The following is a 22,525-nucleotide window of genomic DNA, read 5'->3' as shown; positions in this document are numbered from 1 at the left end:
CAGTTAGGTAATCATGTCTACTCTCCCTCTGTGGCTGTTTGGGTACAAACTACACTCATGGTGAGTTTAACTCACCTTTGGCATGCCTGCATACATGCATAGGACAAGAGAAGCAAGAAATGACAGCTCAGAATACTTTTCAGACAGATAATCTAATTACTCATCTAATACCTATTCATATCTAATCTCATAATTCATTTAAACTTGAAGAGAAAGGGAAGCTTTTTTCAAAACATCTTTTTCCTAAACAGACCTGCTAATGTTTAATTCAATTGTCAAAAATTTTTTCTTGCTTTCTCATTTTTTCCCATTCATTCTTTAATAAATGATGCCTACTTTTCATTTGGCAAGGTGAGCAAGTTAAGGAGAATGAAAACACAAAGGAATTATATGAGGATATGAAAAAATTTAAGCACAACAACCTTAGTTTTGACTGGGACTGAGGAGCAATCCTAAAAAAGGCCTAGGATCCCCTCTCCCCACCCCACCCCAAAAAGAAAATTACATGTTATAGAGTTCTCCCCTAAGAACTACAGGAGATGTAATTAGCAACCAATGACATCCAAATGCTTATGACATCCAAAAACCTTGAAGTGACAGGAACAATAAAAATCAACTAAAGAGAAAAGCTCTACAAGTATTTGTCAAATTGAGAGACTTGAATACTGACAAGACATTAGGTCTTCTTTTAAGTGATACAAAAAAATCTTGCTATTGGAAATGAAGAGATTTGTAATATACTCCACTTTTCATGGCACAAACAAAAATTATTAACACATCACTGCCTTTGCTCAATTTCACAACAGAATTCTCTGGTTCTGCGGAATTGTTGCGTCACTTGTTTCTGAAATATGCTGGATACTGGTGACACTAAAATATGATTACAATACATAAGTACTCTTGGAAACATTTCCCTGTAAGCAGGAAAAGCCACCCAAAAGATGCAGAAAGTTTATCAGGGCTCAGACAAATCCACTTATGACCATGAAGGGAAGCTGCTGCTGGGGTCACAGGGAGCCAGGACCTGGAAATAGCAGTGTGTGTTCACATGCTGACTTGTGTGATTTTTATGTATCCTTAACACACCAAAAGCCCAAATTTCAACTTCTGTTTTAATTAATTTTTCAATTGTCTAGGGATTAGGTGAGAGCCACTGAAATATCCTCTTCAACCCAAGTTCCATGACAGGAAGAAGGATGCTAAACATTATTTTTCTTAAGCGGAAAAGCTACTTTCCTTACTTGGAAATGCCAATTTTACTCAAAATTTTTATGCTGTACTGTAAGATGAATTTAAAGTGTATGACTTAGCAAATACTACAATTTTGCTCTTGACATTAGATAGTTCTGCTATACTTCATCCTCATTACTTTATATGTTTAGGCAATTTTTCTGCTATGAAGTAGATATTTTGCAGCTGTATTTTTATAGCTGATCAGACACGATACATAAATATATTTTGATTGTGGATCTCTCCCCCAGAAAAGCATAGGATATTTATAGTTTCAAACCCTGGGCAGCATCTAGACCTTTGTCTAGTTTCTGGTAGAGTTTTCATTAACAAGTTCAAAGCTATCACAAGTTTTCATTAACAAGTTTAGGTGCTATCACATCTGGAAATTTCAGAAGCATCTCCAAAATTCTATATTTAGGAACACCTTGTTATCTTTTGGGGTGATTCAATCCAAGTCAGTCTGCTGGATTAACCTGCTTATTTTGTTCAACTGGGAATCTCTCTTCACATTACTTTTCAATAAGAAAACACGATTATCTGAGGTCAAATGTAAAAATGCTCTGCTTTGTCTGCCCAAAACTAACTCAAAAACATTTTACAAGAATCTATGTTGCAATGAAGTGATGTTTACAAACCCAGCCTTCAGCCTGTAGTGCACGTCACAGAAATATTGTTAACACAAAGTAAAGGTAAAGGGCCGAACTTACTTCAGGGTGTCAAGAATTGACGATAGCCTTTCTCACTCAGGATTACTGCGCTGCTCTGTGGGAAGGTAATTTATGGAAACACATAGATCACTGTGGCCACACTGCATTGCCTTTGCTGAAAGAATTCACGTCAGAGTAAGATCTGAGAAAAAGGAAATTAATCAGCAACCCGCTCGCTTTGGTAGTTTTCCAAAGCAAAACTCTCTGGTGGCTCAGAGAGATCTCTGCACGCTTACCTGTAATTACCATGAAAAAATCTTTAGCAGTTGAATTGTGTTGTTTTTGCAAACTGACCTATGAAACTTCCCAGTTCCCTGCGGCCATGTCACTGAGTCACTGGCATGACATTTTCAGCAAGAGTCTGTTGTGGAAGCCAGGCTCTTCAGACACCATTTCCTTCTCCAAGTCATTACACAAATTAACAGATCGAAGCAGTTCCTTGTGAATAACACATCTGATCCTATATGAACTTCTAACTTTTGACAGCCAAGAAGAAGTTCAAGAAGTATTTTTAATCCCCTCTCCCAGATTTACCAGCAAAACAACACTCAGCCACTAAAGCACCACAGCACTTTCCAGCCAGTGTCTAAAGAAAACAGCTTTTATCAGACTTGTTTTCTGTACTATGTACAAACAGTACAGAGTGACAAAGCGCCTTTGCATTGCACAAACACTGAGAGAGCAAAAAGAAAATGAAAACAAGGCATTAAACAAAGAAAGGATGTGTACAATGGAACAGGCACAAGCTACTTTTTTTTGTTTGTTTTCCTTTTTGTGCTAAAAATAGAACACAATGCTTATTTTTGTGTAGAGACTACTCACCAAAGGCTGAATAAACCAGACAATAAGAATATCAACATCATTAAAGCTCTTTCTAATTTTCAGTTATATAGATTCACCCTTTCCTGATATTACTTACTTCAGAAACTAAGTCCTCTGCATGAGAAAAAAAAAAAAAATCCAACAGAAGTTTTTTAAAGTGGATATTGTAGGGAGAAGTGATCAGACTTAGTCCTATGGCAGTTAAAAGTGTCCTGAAAGGAAAATGTTAGACACTGAAGCTATGAATTTTATCAACCAAACCTTCTGTAACTTTGAAGCTTTTTAAATTCCAACTCTTGTACAAGGCTGAATAGATTTCTTCAATAATGTTTCCCAGCTGTGAAACATAACATTGCCTGTTCACTGGAATGAACAATAATTAGCAACAAACAGAAAATAGTGCACATCCAGTGCAGGTCAGTTTAGGAGTCTTCTTGCCAGAACTGCTACACACTTAAATTAAATATGATGTTTTATCATGTCTTATCATTACACTGAAATGAAACCTTGAATAATGTCTGTAACAGAAGTGATGTGGCAAAAACACAGTCTGACCTAGACCCAGAACACTTCCACACTGGGGCTATTTGCATTGTGCATCACAAGATGCTACTACTGCAGAGATTCAAACACGAGAGGTTCATGTCACAACACACATTTGCAGGATAAAGACTCCCCTGTAAATGAATCACAAGTTCTTGTAAACTACCACAGTCTCATCAATACAACATCACAGAACCACAGGATAGATTTGCAGATACAATACAGAAATGAATAGTCTATGATTTTACGTATTTTCTAAAAACATCTACAGTCATAAGAGTTTCAATGTACTAACAAAACAAAACAAAACAAAAAAAAGAAATGTGTTGTCTTAGAAGACAAAATAAAATCTTTCCGATATTAATGTTTTACAAAGGAACTTTTATGCAAGAAAAATAAGAACTGAAATTTAACTAATTTCAGTGCTGCTACAACAAAAATAATTTTAACTTCTCATTGAATAAAATATTTGATTTCACCTCCAGTAATATTTCATTTCTTGTTGGGTCTAATTAAAACAAAAGCCTCCTCCTGACCATTTCAGTGGTGCTGGTGAGCAGCTGGAATTGATGGAATTGGTAACACCTGAACCACAAATTTCATTTGAAATGAAACTACCAGTATCATTTCTCTGATATATTCACTGCCAAATATTTACAGACTTCTTGAGAAGTGCCCACAATCTCCCCACATCTTTCTCACAGATGTGCCTGGCAACAAGAGCTATGCACACTGTTCTGGATTTGGTTAACAACTGCCTTTACTTGCAACTGACATCCTCTCTTCCTACCAAAACCATCTACCTTAATGCATCTTGGAATTATATTTTCCTTTCTCACAGTCAAATGGTAGCAGTGACTCCAGGTCAGTTTTGTTATTGATTACTTCAGTCAAGTTTTTTTATCTTTGTGTCACTTCCAATTTATGAGTCCCATTTATAGAGAAATTCCTTTCAATTATATGACCCTGCACTTCATAGTAGGAAATTTCTACCAGTTTCTCTTGCTGTATTTTCAAGCTGTCATCTAGCTCTTAATGTTTAATGGCTTGGTCTTCACAGTATTAGCAAGGGCCTCTCATGTTTTGTCAGTCTTGTACCTTTCCTGCTGCTTCTTTAATGGAAATATTAAAACAAGATTAGCCAAAAAACTGTCCCAAAAGAACTCCATCAGTAAAACCTCTCTAATCTAAATGTTTCCTCTCCAATACTAGAAACAGTAACCTCTTTATTACCTAGTTCATCACATCTTCTCTCCTACTAATCCCCATTTTTTCAGCGAAATAAATATGCTGAAGTCTCACTAGAAAGGCTTGCATGTCACAAGGTGCTTTTTGTAAGCTTCTGCTTTATTTTACTCTATTTTTCTGCAATATTTAATGTTTTTCCTTCTAAGTTTATGATGTTGTAAGACCACAGTTCACGTTGCCCCCACTTTCTTACTTAACAGACATTTCTGAAAATGCTGTCCTAAATGCACCAAGCTACTTTACCTAAAAACAAAATAATCAAAACTATTACAACTAAAATAAAAACATTTCATCTTGCCTTTTCAGAGGAAAAAAAAAAAGTGTTATGTGGTCTAATAGTTTTAAGCAGTCACCTAGGTCTCTAAGCAGTTATAACCCTCAACAGAATGGTTATTGTAGTATAATGATGCTTGCTCAGCAATTACTAGCAAATGCACATTAGCAGAAATGCTCTGCAGAGATAAGAGCCTCTGAATGTTCCTGTCTGTGCATGCACTCCATGGTCAAGTCATAACACCTGTACTGTACTCTTACAATCCTTGTGCATTTATAAAGGCCCATAGCAATCAGATCACTATTCCTGTGTAACTGTTACTGTTCACATAGAGGGACTCAGAGGCACATCTAGACTATCTCAGATTTTGAAAGAGATCACTTTTTTGACCCCAAATGTACAGCTTAGGCCCAGCTGGAACAAGCAACAATTATACACAGGAAGAATTCCAAGCTCATTTACTGTTTTACAAACTGTGTTGCACTAGTAACTTCTTCAGGTTTTCAATTCCTTCCTATTATGACTGTTGTCACAGATTTCATTTCAGAGGTACTGGGATCATGGAGTGAACATACTACAAGAAAGAAAGATCAGCAAAACTTAGAAACCAGATTTCGACTCTATACAGATAGAACTGAAAGCAGCTGCCAGATTTTTGTTAATCAGTTGGAGACTCTTGACAAATGCCGTTTCAATGCCTCTCTTCCTCTGGTGATGATAGTCCATGGCTGGTCGGTATGAACTCCCATTTTATTCTTAATTCTTACTACATCTGATTTGATATACTTTCCTTCTCATCATGCTACAGAAGCAACTTCAGAAGTAAGGTTGTGATACAAAGATGATAGATTTCACTGGTACCTATCATGGCTTGAAAAAATACAAAGTGGATATTCCCAACAGATTCTGAAGGAATGGTCTACGAGCAAATTTTCACATGAGACTCCCATGCCAAGGATTAAATTCAGCCCTGGTTTAAAGCCAGCAGAGCTTGAACAAGTAGTTGAATTAATGTGCTATGCCCTGGAGAGCAGAACACCAGTTTCATTTCTCTGATATGTTCACTGCCAGATATTTACAGACTTCTTGAAAAGTGGCCACAATATCCCCACATCTTTCTCACAGATACACCTTTAAAAAGAACTTCTCCACAAGCCCCTTCAGTTTAAAGCAAAGCCATCAACATCAATTATCACTGAACTGCTTCCAGTTTAACTGTAAAAAACCAATTCACCATAAAAAAAAGCTTTCTCAAAAGCATGCCAATACTAAGAGTGACTTTTCATCAGCTTCTTAGTTGGAAAAGAAACAAAAGAAAAGGCAGGATAAGAAACAAAGTAATTTTAACAGATCCTTACATTCTCATAGAACCAATGGAATCACATAAGATGGCACAATGGATCTTCCTTGCACATCTGCAAATATGCAGAGGAACTTTGAACACCCTCTGTGATGCACATAACTCCCTTAACAAATAAGAGAGATACATTTAACTCCCTTAGTAAATAAAAGCCAAGCCTTACAAAAAAAAAAAAATTGTTCAAAACCTACACCCTCCTCAAACGATAGGCATTTCTGTCTGTCTTTTAACCAGTACTTTTTAACCAGTTATCTCTGGATGAGTTAAAGTATTTGGAGACATCATTTTCACTTATAAGAGTTCCTATTAAAAAACATACACTATTAGACCATTATTATATTACTCTTATTTTTGTTGGTCCACCAAAACCTAAAGATTCTCAGCACTGAAACAGGCTGGGGCCCCTAAAATCTAGTTCTCAGCATTAATCCCTCCCTGTTTATATTGTGGCTTTTGTTTCCTTATGTTTTTCTCAACAAATATTTGGCAGAGACTGCTTTCCCATAACAATGGTTTTCTTATTGTTTGGGTTTTTTTTTTTTTTTCCAACTATGACAGGTGGATGGGATATTAGAAAGCTGGATTTGGAAAATGGCAGCAGCTCTGAAGTCTCATCATAAGCCCGTGAACGTGATCATTGCAGACTGGCTCACACTGGCTCACCAGCACTATCCCATTGCCGTACGGAACACACGCACCACAGGACAAGAGATAGCACAGTTCCTGGAGTGGCTGGAGGTGAGAACTGCCAGACCAGCATGTTTCTCTGGAAAAGATGTATTTACTTATTCTTATATTCCCACAACCTTTCTGAAACACCGTGCTTGCTAATGCTTTCTTTTCCATCACTCACATTTTTTTAATGAAGTGCACATTTTTCTTCCATAAACTTTCATATGATTTCATAAAACTTTCATCATGCAGGATATCAAAGCAAGGGGTCTTGTTTATGAAAATATTTTTATATATCTTTAGAGGTGAGATAGTTTCCTGCTACTTTGACTTTTCCATTAGCATGCGTGTAGGCAGCTGACACTGTTCTATATGTAAAAAACAGGCAGACATCATCATTTGCAAGACATAAGTACAGGAAAATGAGTTTATCTGTGCTCAACTTCTGCTTTTAATGCAGAATTCAATCCTGACACTGTGTCTGATTTTTGCTGCAGTTTCCCAAAGATTAGGATAAAATAATGGCTTACAGATCCAGAATGTAAAGGGAGACCTTTCAAGAGGACAGACATGCTTCACAAAGCAGATGACATGGAGGCAGCAGTGAGTAAAGAGCCACGCTAATGCAGTGACTATTTCTCAAAACTCCTGCTACATGGGGAGCAGAAACCATGGCTGGATTGAAAAGGCTGCAGCCAAGTCTGCAGAGGATCACTGCACAGCACAATTTAAGAAAAGGCAGAAAGCAAACAGTAGAATGAGAATCACTCACACAAACCAGGAACTCTAAGCAACTCTTATTGTATCAATCTCTTACATTAAGCTACTAAATTTGAAATGAAATTATACTTCTATAGCTACCAATGAATTTCTGAATACACTTTAAATATGGTGAGGCATAAGGTGGAAGAGAAATTTACTGCAAGTCTGAAAGGTTTGTAGCAAATACCATTAAAGGCCTAAGCAGGAATGACAGGGCTAGGAGAAGCTGTCAGATACCACACCCAGTTAGGGAGAAGAGGCACAAAAGAGAGAGCAGGAAAGTCAGAGTCACTATTTTTCATTGCGATATTAGAAGAAACCTCAGCTCTTGGTCAAATATTGTTTAACTTGCTGGAGCCTAAAGTAATTTTTTGAAGCTGTTTAATTATTGAATGAATCAAATGGTGGACTTTGATAAGTTCTCAGGAGGACATATCACATTGTCAACAATAAAGACATTCTGTGATTTCCTAGTGTCAACAAACAAATCAAGGCTTGAATAAATTACTCCTTGCCCTAGTATTGTTGGTAGTTATTCTTGTGCTGTGTTCCAGAATTTAAATATACCATAAATTGTCACAGCATTGATTGTCTCCAACCAGTAAATGTTCCTTATATTGAGAAGCACCCCTCCAGAGTTTAACAGTTAAAACCCCTTCATTCCAACTCCCACAACTATCTTTCTGCTATGCTTCTGTCTGCTAACAGGCAGATAATTATTTCAAAGATTCTCAATGGATGTAACAAAACCTGCAGTGCCAGCACAACATATTAATAAAGAATTAACAATAAGTAAATATTAGTGCTCTTATTCCAAGAATTAATAGGGCATGATCAGTAACAGCCTCAATAGCATCCATTTCAGCATCACCTGACAAGAAAATTGGTCAGATCTTGTGATTTCTAAGAGCTGTCTCTCTCAAAAGAAGTCTGCAAAGTTTCACCTCATCTTCAGAAGAGTTTGGTATTGAGACTGCACAGCCACTCCACTGGGACAGGCAACATCCACAAAGAAATTAAAAGTGAGGTTTGCCTTTCTTGCAAGCAAAATATGCAACATTTTTCTTTACAAGTCAGATAAACTTTGAGCCGTGCAGCTCAGGTGAAATGCTTAAGATGTACATAGCATGGATTAGGTAGAAAGAAGGGCAATTCTGCTTCAATAGGTTTGTTACAAATCAGACACATATCTTTGTAGAAGAAATATCATTGCTGTATCATTTAACATGTCTGATCAATATTTTGATCCCTTTAGTTTGGCTTGTGCTGGTATCTCAGGGAAAAAAAACAGGACACCTTTCATAGGGGATTATTTTACCCTGAAGTTAAAGAACAGATATCCATTTTATAATCATAGGAAAGCCAAATGCTGCTGACAAAAGGCAGTGAACATCTGCATCAAACGACTGACAACAAGCATCAACAAAAATTCCAGTGTGTTGACGGTTTTCCTGTGCATGGAAGATAAGCGGCAGTGCCCAAATGTGTGGCATTTTCCTGCTGCATGAAAAAGAAGCAAGGAATAACACTGAACCAATAGAAATTTACTGAATGATTCATGCACCTCATTTGACCACCATCAACATAAAAATTTCTTGTGTTATAATTCACAGTATTCCTAGCATGTAATAGATATTTCACTGTTTACTTTTCACATTTCTTCATCTAAATCAAGTTTCCACTATCTTCCAGGAATCCATTCAATTTTCCAGAAGCAATGCTCATCTAATTGGATACAGCCTGGGAGCTCATGTTTCAGGATTTGCTGGAAGTTTTATCAATGGTACAAAAAAGATTGGAAGAATTACAGGTAAAAGACTTATTCCTTTAAGAAAAGTAACAGTCAACTGAATCAAGTTATGAAGATATTTGACATATCAATGTCATATCAACAATTAGCTGCTGAATAGCAATATTCAGCACAGTTTAGAAGTTTCCTCTCATTGGTTCAGAAATTAGATTTAGAAAACTTAATTAAAATATTTTTGAAAATTAGGTCTCATAGCATTTCTATCTTTGATCTTTCCTACCTCAGTCCAATTATGACATACAGAATGCACAAGCATAGGGACTAGAAATCATAAACCAAAGACTCAAGCTGCAGGTTGCTTAAATTTATCTCTTATCCATTCCCAGTAACTTTAAACTATATGTTAGCCACTAACTTTGGATCTTTAGCCACTGTCTTGACTCAAAGTCATTAAAATACTGTTCATTATTAGTGAGTAATTAAAAAAATATATTAAGGAAATTGTCTGACTGTGCTTGAGCTTTCAATTGTGAGATAGTGCCCATATAGTTCTCCTGTGGCAAAAATGACAGTTCTGGATTACATTTTACAAGAAGTGTATCATTGGAGTACCCCTAGTAGATGCTTAAAGTAAACAAAGTTAACCCTAACACTTGATTGACTAGTGACACTCTGAACCTTCTGTAATGCTTTGTAACTGTACTAATTATGAGTGTACTGAAAATACATTTATAATATTATTGATACACTATATATATCTAATACACAGTGACAGCTTAAAAAACCCAAACAAAATGAAAACAGAAGTGCATTTTACACAAGACCCACATCAGCTACATTTAATTTATCAGAGAAAACATTTTACTTTAATCAGACTTAGGAGTGAGGTGAATACACATGGCTGTACTTTGAAGTCACCATTCTGATCTTGAATTCATTGCCACATGCCACAGTCTCTTACACAATCAGTTCTTGTGGCAGTGCCTACACACCAAGAAGCTGATTTTACAAAATGTGTCATGATATTACACCAGTGTATGCACTGAAGGACTTCAGTTCCCCAGCACTGCTCGCTCAAACCTTATGAGAACATAACACCTTGAAAATGGATAAGCAAAAAAAAAAAATTATAGCACATTATTTTCTGTAACAGATATATGCATTCTTCAGCAAAACCTTTTCAGACTTGTAACAGTAAGTTCTAAAAATGGATAGTGATAAAAGTTATTGAACCTAAAAAGAAATGTGGGCCTTTGAGGGACTTCCCTACTTGCTGCCTGTGTTACTAGTCTTGTCTGGTTATATCCATGCAACTATATTATTCCACAATACCAACTGAAGAATATCAAATTTAGAAGCTTGTCATCAAAGCTGAATGCAGCTTTAAACTAAGCACAAAGTTCTCTTCCTAAATCACTTTCCAACCAAGAAGACCACCATGCAAAAAAGTTCATAAAACAAAAATCAGCAAGACTCCCTAAGTGGAGTGTTATTTCTCTGAATACTGCAATAATCTGCCCTGGAGATTTTTTAAGCTGAAGAATTATTATAAATAAAATTTAGCAGGCATACAAGGCTTTTAAACAATAACTGGAGGTTTATAAAGTTTTAGATCCCACACATGAGCTAAAAGTCAATCTTGCTGTGGGACTGGTGACTTCCAAAGGGCCTCTGAAACACACAACCTCTAGAGTTCAAAAGAACAAAATTACATCAAGGTCCCTCGAGTGACACTGGCAGCAGGCACAGTTTGTCTCTGACAAACACGTCTGGCTCTGGGCCTGTGTCCTTGTGCAGGTCCCAGTTAGTGTTTGTTACAGTGCCTGTGTTTGCTTTAGGTGTAACCATGTACCCTCTGTGGGACAAGCGTTCTTATTGCTTCCATCAGAGAAAGACCTTGTAAAGTACCAGGTGCTGCCTGTTTTCAGACATTTATCACAGACTTACAGCAGTAGAACAGTCCTTCTGCACTATATGACAATGGGATTATTTGCTTTATTGCAGGCCTTGACCCTGCTGGTCCCTTGTTTGAAGGAATGTCACCAACAGACCGTTTATCTCCAGATGATGCAAACTTTGTGGATGCAATTCATACCTTCACTAAACAGCACATGGGCCTCAGTGTTGGCATCAAGCAGCCTGTGGCTCATTTTGACTTTTACCCCAACGGAGGCACCTTCCAGCCCGGCTGTCACATCCTGCATGTGTACAACCACATTGCACAACTGGGGATTGCTGGTAAGAACCAATGGCACACGGTGGGAGGCAGTGGGGCAGCTGTACTCAGTCTGTTTGGGAAACTACGTAATGGTGGTCTTAAACAGCATCTAAGGATTATTATTATCACCCCTTACATGCAAGGTATTTTCTTGTTTAGAGATGAATTATCTGATTTTTACATGTCTTGAGCTCATATCGGTTTTACTGACTCCAGCAAGGAATTGAGCTGCCTAGCACTCCTGAAAATGAGGCCATGAGCATCCTGCTGTCAAGCACCTCTGAATAATTTAATGGTATTTGTTTCAGCAGTAGGAGAGATGAGAAAATTTATTCTAATTAAGCCAGATTTGTCTAGTGTGCCATTAATTATTTCAAATCAAATAAAACACAGGGCTGTACTACTCACCTCCTTAGCTCACCTTTTCCCAACTCCATGTCCTTCGGTGGCACAGATGACGCTCTCTCTAGGACCTGAGTGCCAGTGTTCCAGGCTAGCTTTTATTTATAGAAGCTTATTTTCAATGTACCTAAACATAAACCTATAGAGAAACTGATGCAAGATACTGAAAAAGGTCCTGATGTGCAGTGACAACCAGAAGTGTTGACTGAAAACCCCCAATGAGCCCTGCTCACCCAGCACATGGCATTGCAGAAGCATTTCTCAATTATCCTCATACAATTGTATTTGACCCTAAATTTGGGCCTTACTTCTTAGAAGATAAATCATGACAAATATGAAACTAAGCATCAGCTCGAAGCTTATCAATAGAGACATAAAGCAGTCTGTTGTGATACATCCTATTTGTACAAAATAATTTTTGTAATTTGATAGCACTTAAAGAATAAAAAGATACTTCTCATAATGGCAGACCTATTTAATATTTTTATTGCATTTAATAAAATTTTTGCTCCTTTTTTCCAAGCAGTAACTGCAAGAAAAATTCAACATAAGAGTCTGTCAGTCTAACAGGGAAAAAATATGGTATTGCTGCCTAAGCATCCAAATCCAAGAGTATTCAGCAATTCCAAATGAGACTGCTGTCTTTAATGTGGCATGATCTGAAAGACTGCACATCAACTCAGGCTGTATTTTCTGTTGACAAAAACAACCAGAACCCTGAAATCAAGTGATACAGTCAGGCTAGAGAAGTTTAAGCAGAAAATTACTTACGTTTATTATCATGGAAGTTCAGCCATTCTATTTTTGAATGATCCTAAAAGTAAAATTGCTACAGTGTATGATTTCTGAGGCAAAACCATGATGCAAAGGGTAGGGGTGTGTAGGGGGAAACAATATAATGTTTATAGTTGGCTATGACACTTTTCTGCAGCTGAAATGATAAAAAGAAACAAGGGCATGTAAAATTTTGTTGTTGCATTTTTTCAGGCATCACTCAAACTGTGAAATGTGCCCATGAGAGGTCAGTTCATTTGTTCATCGACTCTCTGCTGCACAAGGACAAGCAAAGCACAGCTTACTGGTGCAACGACATCAACACTTTCAACAAAGGACTGTGCCTCAGCTGTAAGAAGAACCGGTGTAACACGCTGGGCTACAGCATCAGGGAGGAAAGGCTGCCCAAAAGCAGGCGACTCTTTCTGAAAACAAGAGCGCATATGCCCTTCAAAGGTTTGTGGGAATACTTTTTACAGTGTCCAGATTGATCACAAAGTGGAAGTCTGAGCCTAAGCTTTGTGATCCTATTTACTCATTCATTAAAGCTTATAAAATCTGTGAGAATAATCAATTTGCTGAGACAACTGAGAATCCCAGTAGGCCATCTTGATGCTCTTTCATCAAGATCGTGGCTCTCATATTTCTGTGGGAAAAAGCACACTGCCTGCTTGCCCCAGGCGAGCTGTGGAGCTGAGGGCTCACAGATGCCCAGGGTCCTGATCTGCAGGATTTTCCTACAACTGGACTGTGCAGATTTGTTGTAACATATGCAGGCATACAGCCAAGCCAAAAAAAAGCTGCATAATTACTCTGGGAGGCCTATAAAACATCCTGTTCCGCATGTGCCCAAATTTTATCTGCAATTAGACTATGAAACGACATATAAATTACTACTTTCCAAACAATAGACAGAGAACAGAATAGCATGGACTTTTACCATGCTGAACTGTAGCACTAAAATTAAGATTGGCACTCTGGTTTTAGCTCTACTACGTTACTTTATCGAGTCAGTGTGGATATTTGGCTGTATGATCAGATAGAGGGGCCATGGCCTGCCAGGGGGCGCAGGGCCTTCCTACCGGTCCCCGTTACACTCAGCCGCCAGAGCCCACTGCTGCTGTTGAGCAATCGTCCCCTCGCCACTGGAAAGGTTCACGTACATTTTAAAGTGAGAACAAGAAGGACGACGTGGGACAGTCCTCTTCCGAGGGGCTGTCGGTGCAGGAGCTCCTGGCGCCCGGCTCTGCCCTCACCAGCTCCTTCCCCGGCTGCCATGAGGCGTGTGGGGAGCAGCGGCGCGGGCGGCCGGGCAGGGCCCGGGCCGAGGCACAGGCCGCACACGCCCCGAGGAGACTCCCCGCAGGCTGAGGCGCTGCCTGTCCCCGCCACAGCCCCGGCCACGGGAGTCCCGCACCCCCGCACCGGCTGCCGGGGCTGTGCCGGGCCAGAGCCTCTCCCTGCTGGAGGGCTCTGCCCCCGCCTGCCCCTCGCCCTGGGCCTTGGCGCTGGGAAGCGCTTCGCGTGTTCCGCAGCCGGCACGAACACTGAAGGGATGAGGAAAAGGCTTTAAAAGGCTGCTTGCATTATATAGCTGGTCTCCCCATAGTGCCCGGCTACTCAGATGCATTATCATAGATAAAAAAAAAAAAAAAAAAAAAAAAAAAAAAACAAAAAAAAAAAAAAAAAAAAAAAAAAAACAACAACAACAAAAAAAAACCAACCAAACCAAACCAAACCCCAACAAAAATTCAGGTAATTAGGTACTTCTAAAATAATTTTGGAAGTCCTCCACTAGCACAGCTGTGAAATATTCCATGATGACTCCAGAGGGATCTGCAGAGCCCTGAATGATACTCAGAGCAGCTAAACCTGCTGAATTTCTTCTTAATACTGTTTAAAATGGCTCAGGAAGATACTTGGAGTAGATTTTAAAACTCTAGAGGCTGTGTCTAGTTCCTGATGTTATCTTGCTCCAGCACAGTCAGATCAGGTCCTCATCAGAATCAGAGAATGACAGGCTCTGGGGATGCATTGCCTGCTGCTCCCACATCTGGACACGGAGATGTGATCACTGTGTTGTGTTCCTCTCTGGATATGGAGCTATAGTTTCAGTATGGGGTAAAATATCTCTGTCCTATTGGCTTTGATTTCAATTAAACATGTTGCATTTTTATGCTTAGAACTGGTTTTGCATAAAAAAACATCCTTGGCACATATGTTGATAAAGTACCCCAGACAATGATCTCCTTTCACAAAAATTCCCAAACAAAGCAGCAACTGTGGCAAGGTGCTTACAAAGTCATCTTTGTAATGCTTTTTAAAAAAAAGTTTGAAGATCATGTGAGAAGCACAAACAGAAGAAGTTGGAGAAACTCAACATTATACTTCACAATTCTCTGTGTCTTCCCTGTGTCTTCACAAAATTTAATTTTCAAGTTAATGACTTTGTATTCTGGAGTATACATCAGTCCAGCTCAAACAAAACCCCCAGTTTGTGCCACGGAAGTTAACTTTTATAATGACACTGTGATGAGACTCAGAGTTTTTATATGATTTTTCCTAAAAGTAAGCACCATAATCACAGCAAAACCTTAGGCTGTGTCTGATCATATACTGAAAAATCAGTTTTTGCATAGAGAGAAAACCCAGAGAAAGACAGATTAGTTATGAAAGTGATCTGTAAACAGCCCTCTCTGCCTTGGTCCTCATCAGGTTTGAGGCACAGAATCAGCCATTTTGTTTTCTACTGAGGGACACATTTTCAAAAGGAAATACATTGTTCACTGACATATAACAACTACAAAACAATAAAAGGATACAGCTGTTCCAGCAAATACTTTCCACCATGAGCACTCTAAACTGCACCAAAAAAAAAAAAAAATAAAAAAAAAAAAAAAAAAAAAAAAAAAAAAATCTGTGCATGTGCATAAAAAGATGACTCCATTAGTGGTATGGGGACCCATTCTCAGATGTAGTGAAAACTGAAGTGGCTAAAGAGGCTCTACTCAAAAACTAGCATGCAATAATTTTCCTTCATATATAAATCTATCTGTCTAGAAAGTTGCTGGAAGAATGACCAGACAGAAGAGTTCTGGACATTCAAATGTAGCTGACAGTATCTGTATGCACATACTCAAAATCGATGTCGTTTTCATAATTTTCAAAATATCAAACTGATGACTTCTCAGGCATTTTTCATGCTGACAATACTCAGTTCAGACTTTCCTAAACAGTGTTCTAGAAACTCCCCAGACCTTAAAGCATTAATGACGTTGTTAACAGATGTGTGTTAAGCACAACATATCATTATGCAGTCAAGGAAAGTTTATGAGTCATCTGTTTTGCAGGGCAATTTTCCAGTTGATCAGAGAAACAGCCTGACCACATTGCATAAGGTCTTTGATCTGTATCATACATCTCTAGTCATGCCCAGTCACAAGGATTTGCCTGGTCACTAGATAAGAGGGCTTTCCAGAAATTCTGACAACTAAACTTCAGAAAAGCTGAAATACTTCCCATGGAAGAATGTTTTATCCCAAAGAGAAACTCAAAACTGATTACCTTTTTCTCCATCCTCTAAATAAAGCAACAGGGCCACAAATGCTAACAGATTACACAGCACTGCAACAACCAGAAAAAATGACAATATTTTAATTTCAACAAATTAGTTTGAAAAATAAAATGGAATAACCATCAACTTTCTGCTCTGAAAGGCAAAATTCTTTTGCCTAAGAAATCTGTTGATTCTTTGACCATTCATTTTGCCACTTTTTGCAAATTCTTCCTTCCTATAGTGTATCATTATCAGTTCAAGATCCACATCATCAATGAAATCCAAGGCAAGTCGACAGACCCAGCTTTCACCATGTCTCTGGCAGGGACTAAGGCGGATGCTAAAGACCTGCACATCCCACTGTGAGTGTTGTATCACGTGTAATTGTGCAGGTGACAATTTGTAATATCATACCACATTGATAATCATGCTATGAGGGAAATGGGTTAGGACAGCTAAGTGAACATGAACTGGAAATTGTCCTCTCTTCACTCATACTCCCGGAAAGTCACAAGTTCTTACAATGATGATGCAGTTTGTGCAGAAAAAAATTGTTACAATATAAACAGTAAATTTGGAAATTTTTCTGTCCACTTACTTTGGTCCATCTAATAGGTAAGACAGGGAGGTATAATCAATTAAAACACAAATGAAAAAATCAGCTGTAATTAAGATAAAGAATTTTGTATATTTATCACGATAGACACTATCTGTATTAACGAACGCAAAGACAAGAGTGTGGCTCAGCATTTGCTCTAGCAGGCAGTAGTTGTAACATAGATGCTATTATGGGACACTTTTTCTTTTGCTGTCAGAAACCACTACTGCTTCATCAGCTGTTCAAACTTCTGACATTTCTGCTTCTTTCCTAGCATGTTGTCATATTTCATCACTTTTTGCACCTGGAGGAAGAGCATTCTTGAGACATTAATGTTTTGTCTTGGAGAAGCAAACATAGTACTTTCTCTGGTTTTCAGAGGAAAAAAAATCCTGGTTTTTTCACTTTAATTCATAATAATTAAGACAACATTATTCTCATATTGTTTTCTGTAGAGTTGAAGGTATTACTGGAAATAAGACCTACTCATTTCTCATCACCCTGGACACTGATATTGGCGACCTCATAATGATCAAGTTCAAATGGGAAGTACCTCTACTTTGGGGAAATATCTGGGACACATTTCAAACCATAATTCCATGGACAAAAGGCACCCGTCGACCAGGACTTATAGTGAAGGAAATAAGAGTGAAAGCAGGGGAAACCCAGCAAAAGTAAGTGTAATGAGAGCACTCAGTAACTCCACAGGTGTTTGGCACCCAGGTTATCCCAGTTCAAACACAAGCATCCGAGCCCCAGCAGTCACACCAATGAATGCAATTACCTCACTCCATAAGGACCAGATGAAATTTCAATGAAACAAGATACTATGCAAAATAAATAATGATTCCAGCATTAACATCGTGAAATAGTCAGATTCCTACTTACAAAAAATATGCCAAATCTTAATTATTTGACTTTCAATACTTACTTCTTAGAGAAACTCAGCATCACCATTCTTGAAAATACTCATTAGAAGGATCATATGCTGTACTACACAGTGCTCTGATTATTTTTGTGGTGTTCTTTCCCCTGTTTATAATTGAAACTGGATCACCATGTCTGAGCAGCCTTGTTCTCTACAAACAGCAATGCTAACAACACATCTGAAATTGCCTGCTCATACAGAGAAATTTCAGCCAGAAGACAGAATAAAAAAACCTATAATGATTCTCACTGCTTTAATCCTTTGAGAAATTTTAACTGAGCAGTTTAATTAAGGTTAATGAGAAAAGCACCTTACCTTGTAACTGAGGCTCAGTCCTAGAAGGCAATTTTTCCTTGGTACATTCCCTTTCTTACCACCACAACTGGTGCAGACTTGTTGCAGAACAACACTTATTGGCAGAGCTGCATCTCCTTAATATTGACACAAAAAACAAATTAGACAATTTAAAGAGATATTTCATAAGACAATCTGTGTGTGCTGGGGGGCAGAGGAAGGATCATATTCTCCTGGGTTGAATCCTTCTAAAAATGTGTTTTGAGGTGTGTTCCTAACCTGGCACTTGGCACGTGCTCCTACCATTAAAATCTAAGGAGTTTCTCTAACATCTCCTACTATTTTAAAAGCCATGACGCAAAATCAGTACTTACCTAGCTGGTAAAGCAAATTGAAGCAAAGTATACATTGCAAACTAGGGAGCTCTGTTTAGGTGCAGGTTCCTGTACCTTGAGATAAAAGGTATGAAGGTGAGAAGTCATTTTCCTAACCAGGAAGCTCTTATCCAATGCAGCTGTGCCAGTAACCTGGCACAAGCTAATTCCTCCTGATGTACTACTTTCCTTATCTAGCAAATTATCAAGTGAGGGAGGCACTTAGACTGATAAAAAATAATGCTTAGGTATCTTCAGGTACCTAATGCTCCTTAGAAGTTTTTTTTGCTGCAAGTGGAAACAGTTTGTGCCAAGCTTTTAGTGGACACTGATTATGTGCTGGGTTTTGTTCTTTGCAATCTGGGCAGTGACATTCAGTTATCACTGAAATACTGCATTAATGTTTAGGGGGGGGAATGAAAGATTATTAGGTGGTTCTGAAAGCATAAACAAAGGACACTCAAGGAAAAGTATTTTCTTCAAAGAAAAAAAGGTGTGTAGAGTTCTGCCTTCCTCAGAATACCAAACATCATGTATTACAGAATTAGTAATTTTGGAAATGCAGTAATTAAAAAAGGCAGTAAACATGAAATATATTTTGACTTCTCTTGTGCTTTCTCCAATATTTGAACAGTTGACAATATTTTATCTCCAGGTTATCTCTACCTCTAGATGTTTGTTATCTTTGTACACATGATGAAAGTTCCTTTGTTAGATTATCTAATGGCAAAGACTTGAGATGTAACAGCATAAACTTAAAAAGCAGTTAACAAACAGACCATTACAAGCAATAAAGTACCCGATTCCAATATCTGGTTTCAAATATTTCTGTAGCATATGCAGTTGCTGATGTTAGCATCCTACATAGCTGATTTTTAGCAACCTCCCAGCTAAATACCAGTATTCCAGCAGCCCAAACAGGCAACCATGCTGGTAACAGTGAGAGTTGGAACAATAACAATGCCCCACTGACAGCAAAGCCCACGTGACTGTGAGGGTGTGCTGTGAAGAACATGCACAGTGACACCAGGGAGACACAGGCACGGTGCACTCTGTACCCAGGAGCTGCCTGCTGCTCTTCTCTACCTATGGTGTGGCAGGCAGACACAACTCTTTCCTCACAAGCCTATAAAACAGAAAGCTACCTTCCTGTAAAAGACAGCCTAAAGAACTGGCTAAAGAATGGCAGACTCTAACTAACCAACATTGTACTCACATGCTGTCTTTTCTTTTCTTTCCAGAAACACATTTTGCCCCCAGAGCATTGACAACATTCACCTTCATCCATCCCAAGAGAAGACATTTGTGAGGTGTGAAGATCTCTTCCAGAGACAATACAGAAAATGAGCAAGAACACAAAAGGGAACCCCTCGCCAAAATATTCAAAATACGATACATCTAGTAAAATGTTTAAAAATTCACAGCTGCATCAAATATCCTAGCAGTTTCAGAGGTGGTAAAAAAAATACATTAAGATATTTAGTTTTTGTCATCTGACAGTAAGCTGAAATATGCTCTTGTTCATGTAGAAGCATACTCTGAAAATGATCAGTGAGCAGCTTCATCAAGGCAACTGTCAATTTTCAACTGTTTAAAATCTGAAAAAAAAATCTGCTCACCAGAAATAAAAACATTATTTGACAAAATCATTGTCATAAGCCTTTGAAAAACTTAATTTTGTTAGATTTAAGGCAAAAAAAGAAACTTCATTTCATGGCAAATATTAATAGCTATGACTATCAGTTAAAACTTTGCTAAATTATTTCCTAATGAAGGGAGAGTCAAATAGTTCATAAAAGAAAATACTACCAAATAGATATAAAAATATAAAATGCTTGAGCTGTAATAACCATATGAAAATCCCAATAATAGTATAATCTAAAATTTCTATAATAAATCTTGTTCTCTGAAAATGCTTTGCTATTTAACTATTTTAATTAAAGAACTGATTTAAATTACTAGCAAATTAATTATTTGAATGATGATTAATATACTACACAAAATTCTAGCACAACTAAATTCAGTTAATTTTTTGCATTTAAATCATATTTAGCCATTCAGGTACGGTCTGAGTTTTTTAGATTCTAAATCTCTGTATACCAGATTTTGGCACGACTTGAAACCGCCAGAATAAATGAAAATGGTTAAACCTTCAAACAACTTCAAAGCATAAAAACAAACTTTGTAAGGTCAAACATACACAATTTCCTTGTTTCCTATGTCAGAATATAAACAACGAAAAGGAGCATTATTGTCTCAGATTCCTTTTATTCTATGGTTTATGTGTACTGAAACAGAAATCGATATATATGTATTCATTTATCACTTTAATGCTGAGCACAAGATTAATTAAAAATTAAGGTTTCTTGAACTCTGAATTTTGAATGTAATTTGTGTTAAATGTTCTCTAAGTAGTAAAAAAAAGTGCTAAGACTTGAAGCAAAGGATATTTTTTAATGTCAAGATATTGCAGTGAATTTTGAATCAAAATATCCAGATGTTATCAGGAATAAAGTGGGAATTATATATTTATATATATTTAAATTTTACAACATAATTATTTTATGAGAGCTCTGTAATAAGTTCTGTGTTTGTGTAAGAATCAAGTGTTTAATTACAATAGCTGAGTCAAATCAGGAACATACACAGAAGGAAATTTCAGCCAACAGTATGTGAGAGAGTTAGGTAAGCACCAAGGCCTTTTGTTTGGTTGATTTTTTACATTTGCAGTAGCTATAATCCACTGGAGGGACTCAATTGCTGGAGACCCAGTGAGAGCATTTTTAGGAGCATGAAGTTACAATGAACCATGTCCTGCAGAATGACAGGCAAGGAACAAATGACAATGTGGCCATTTTAGTGTTCCAAAGCACAATGGAAAATGAAAGTAAACAGAGAGAGAAGTATGTGTGGCTAATCAAATTAGGCATCTCTCTAGCTTGTTTGTTGCTTCTGCAAAAAGCTACTAAAGACCTGCCACTTACTTCTGTTTCAGGGTTTTCTTTTTTCATAAAATACTTGTCTATTTAGAGAATTTAATACTGTCACTGAAATTGCATTTATGTCAGTTACCAACTTTCTAAGCTATGAATTTTCTAAGCTTCCTGAACCAAATCCTACCTGTCCTTAAAAAAAGCTTTTTCCAGAAGAAGTTGAATGATGACAGAGCAAGAGATAAAGGCTAAAAAGAATTAGGCTGTACTCCAACAGTAGAGAAACTACACTCTTAGAAATGTTTCAGACCTCAAAATTGGCATTTCTTGCAAATTACTATCACTTTCTTGGTAAGGAGGCTGATAAAGGGATCTAAACTTTAGGAGAAACAGGCATTACTTCAGAAAAAGCAGGTGGAAGAAGGGTCAGAGGTGTCTACATAGGGCCAATACTCGAGAAATGGGCATTTGTGTTTGTGAAAAAACATTCTCCAGTTCTCAACTAAGTGAAGATGGTATATCCTCAGATAAGACAATTTGAGAGGTTTTAAAAAGCCAAGTAGGAAAATTAAAAGAACAGTCAGTATGTGAACTCTTGCAGATATGAAGATACTTCTGATGCCATTTTTCACAAATCATATACCCAAACAAACTCTGTCCCTGTTTTGGCAGCTATTACACTAATTTCTGATATAAAAGTGGAATAAAGCCCAAGCTGTAATACATTCAGTCTCACCATGCCTGAACAAAAAACTGAAGTCATACCTACAATCTCAAGTGCCTAAGGTGGTGCCTTACTCTGTGCTCATTGGAAGTACTCCTGTCTCACTCCATACAGCTGACTTGAGACCTTGGAAGCCACCAGGTGCTTACTCCTCCTGTCAGAGTACACACAGCTCAGAGTGATAGAATGGCTCCTGTACTTTTCATCACCTCTCTGCAATAATGAACCTCCAATGTTCAGAAATAAAAGCCTCTTCCTTCCTTTTTGTGTTTTTCCCGAAAGAAATATTGGAACACTAATTAAAATCCAAATTACATCAATGGTATGGTATAAAGTTTCATTGCTTAAGAGGA

The 22,525-nt window shown here is 37.7% G+C and overlaps 1 protein-coding gene across 3 annotated transcripts in view; it reads left to right on the top strand.

Annotated features, from left to right (window-relative positions):
- LIPC (lipase C, hepatic type) overlaps positions 1 to 20,473 on the top strand; it is a 71,417-nt gene extending 50,944 nt beyond the window's left edge. For all 3 annotated transcript variants that reach the window (XM_053987855.1, XM_053987857.1, XM_053987856.1), the window contains exons 3-10: positions 5,363 to 5,562; positions 6,746 to 6,925; positions 9,314 to 9,431; positions 11,376 to 11,609; positions 12,979 to 13,221; positions 16,563 to 16,683; positions 17,375 to 17,593; positions 19,757 to 20,473. In XM_053987855.1, the coding sequence (XP_053843830.1) occupies positions 5,363 to 5,562; positions 6,746 to 6,925; positions 9,314 to 9,431; positions 11,376 to 11,609; positions 12,979 to 13,221; positions 16,563 to 16,683; positions 17,375 to 17,593; positions 19,757 to 19,862 (1,421 nt within the window). In that variant the 3' untranslated portion in view covers positions 19,863 to 20,473. The remainder of the gene's footprint in view (positions 1 to 5,362; positions 5,563 to 6,745; positions 6,926 to 9,313; positions 9,432 to 11,375; positions 11,610 to 12,978; positions 13,222 to 16,562; positions 16,684 to 17,374; positions 17,594 to 19,756) is intronic.
- Positions 20,474 to 22,525: the final 2,052 nt, after the last annotated feature.

Source organism: Vidua macroura, chromosome 12 (assembly GCF_024509145.1).
Source record: "Vidua macroura isolate BioBank_ID:100142 chromosome 12, ASM2450914v1, whole genome shotgun sequence".
NCBI lineage: Eukaryota > Metazoa > Chordata > Aves > Passeriformes > Viduidae > Vidua > Vidua macroura.
Note: the sequence above shows the minus strand (reverse complement) of the source record. Positions and strands in the feature narration are given on the sequence as shown.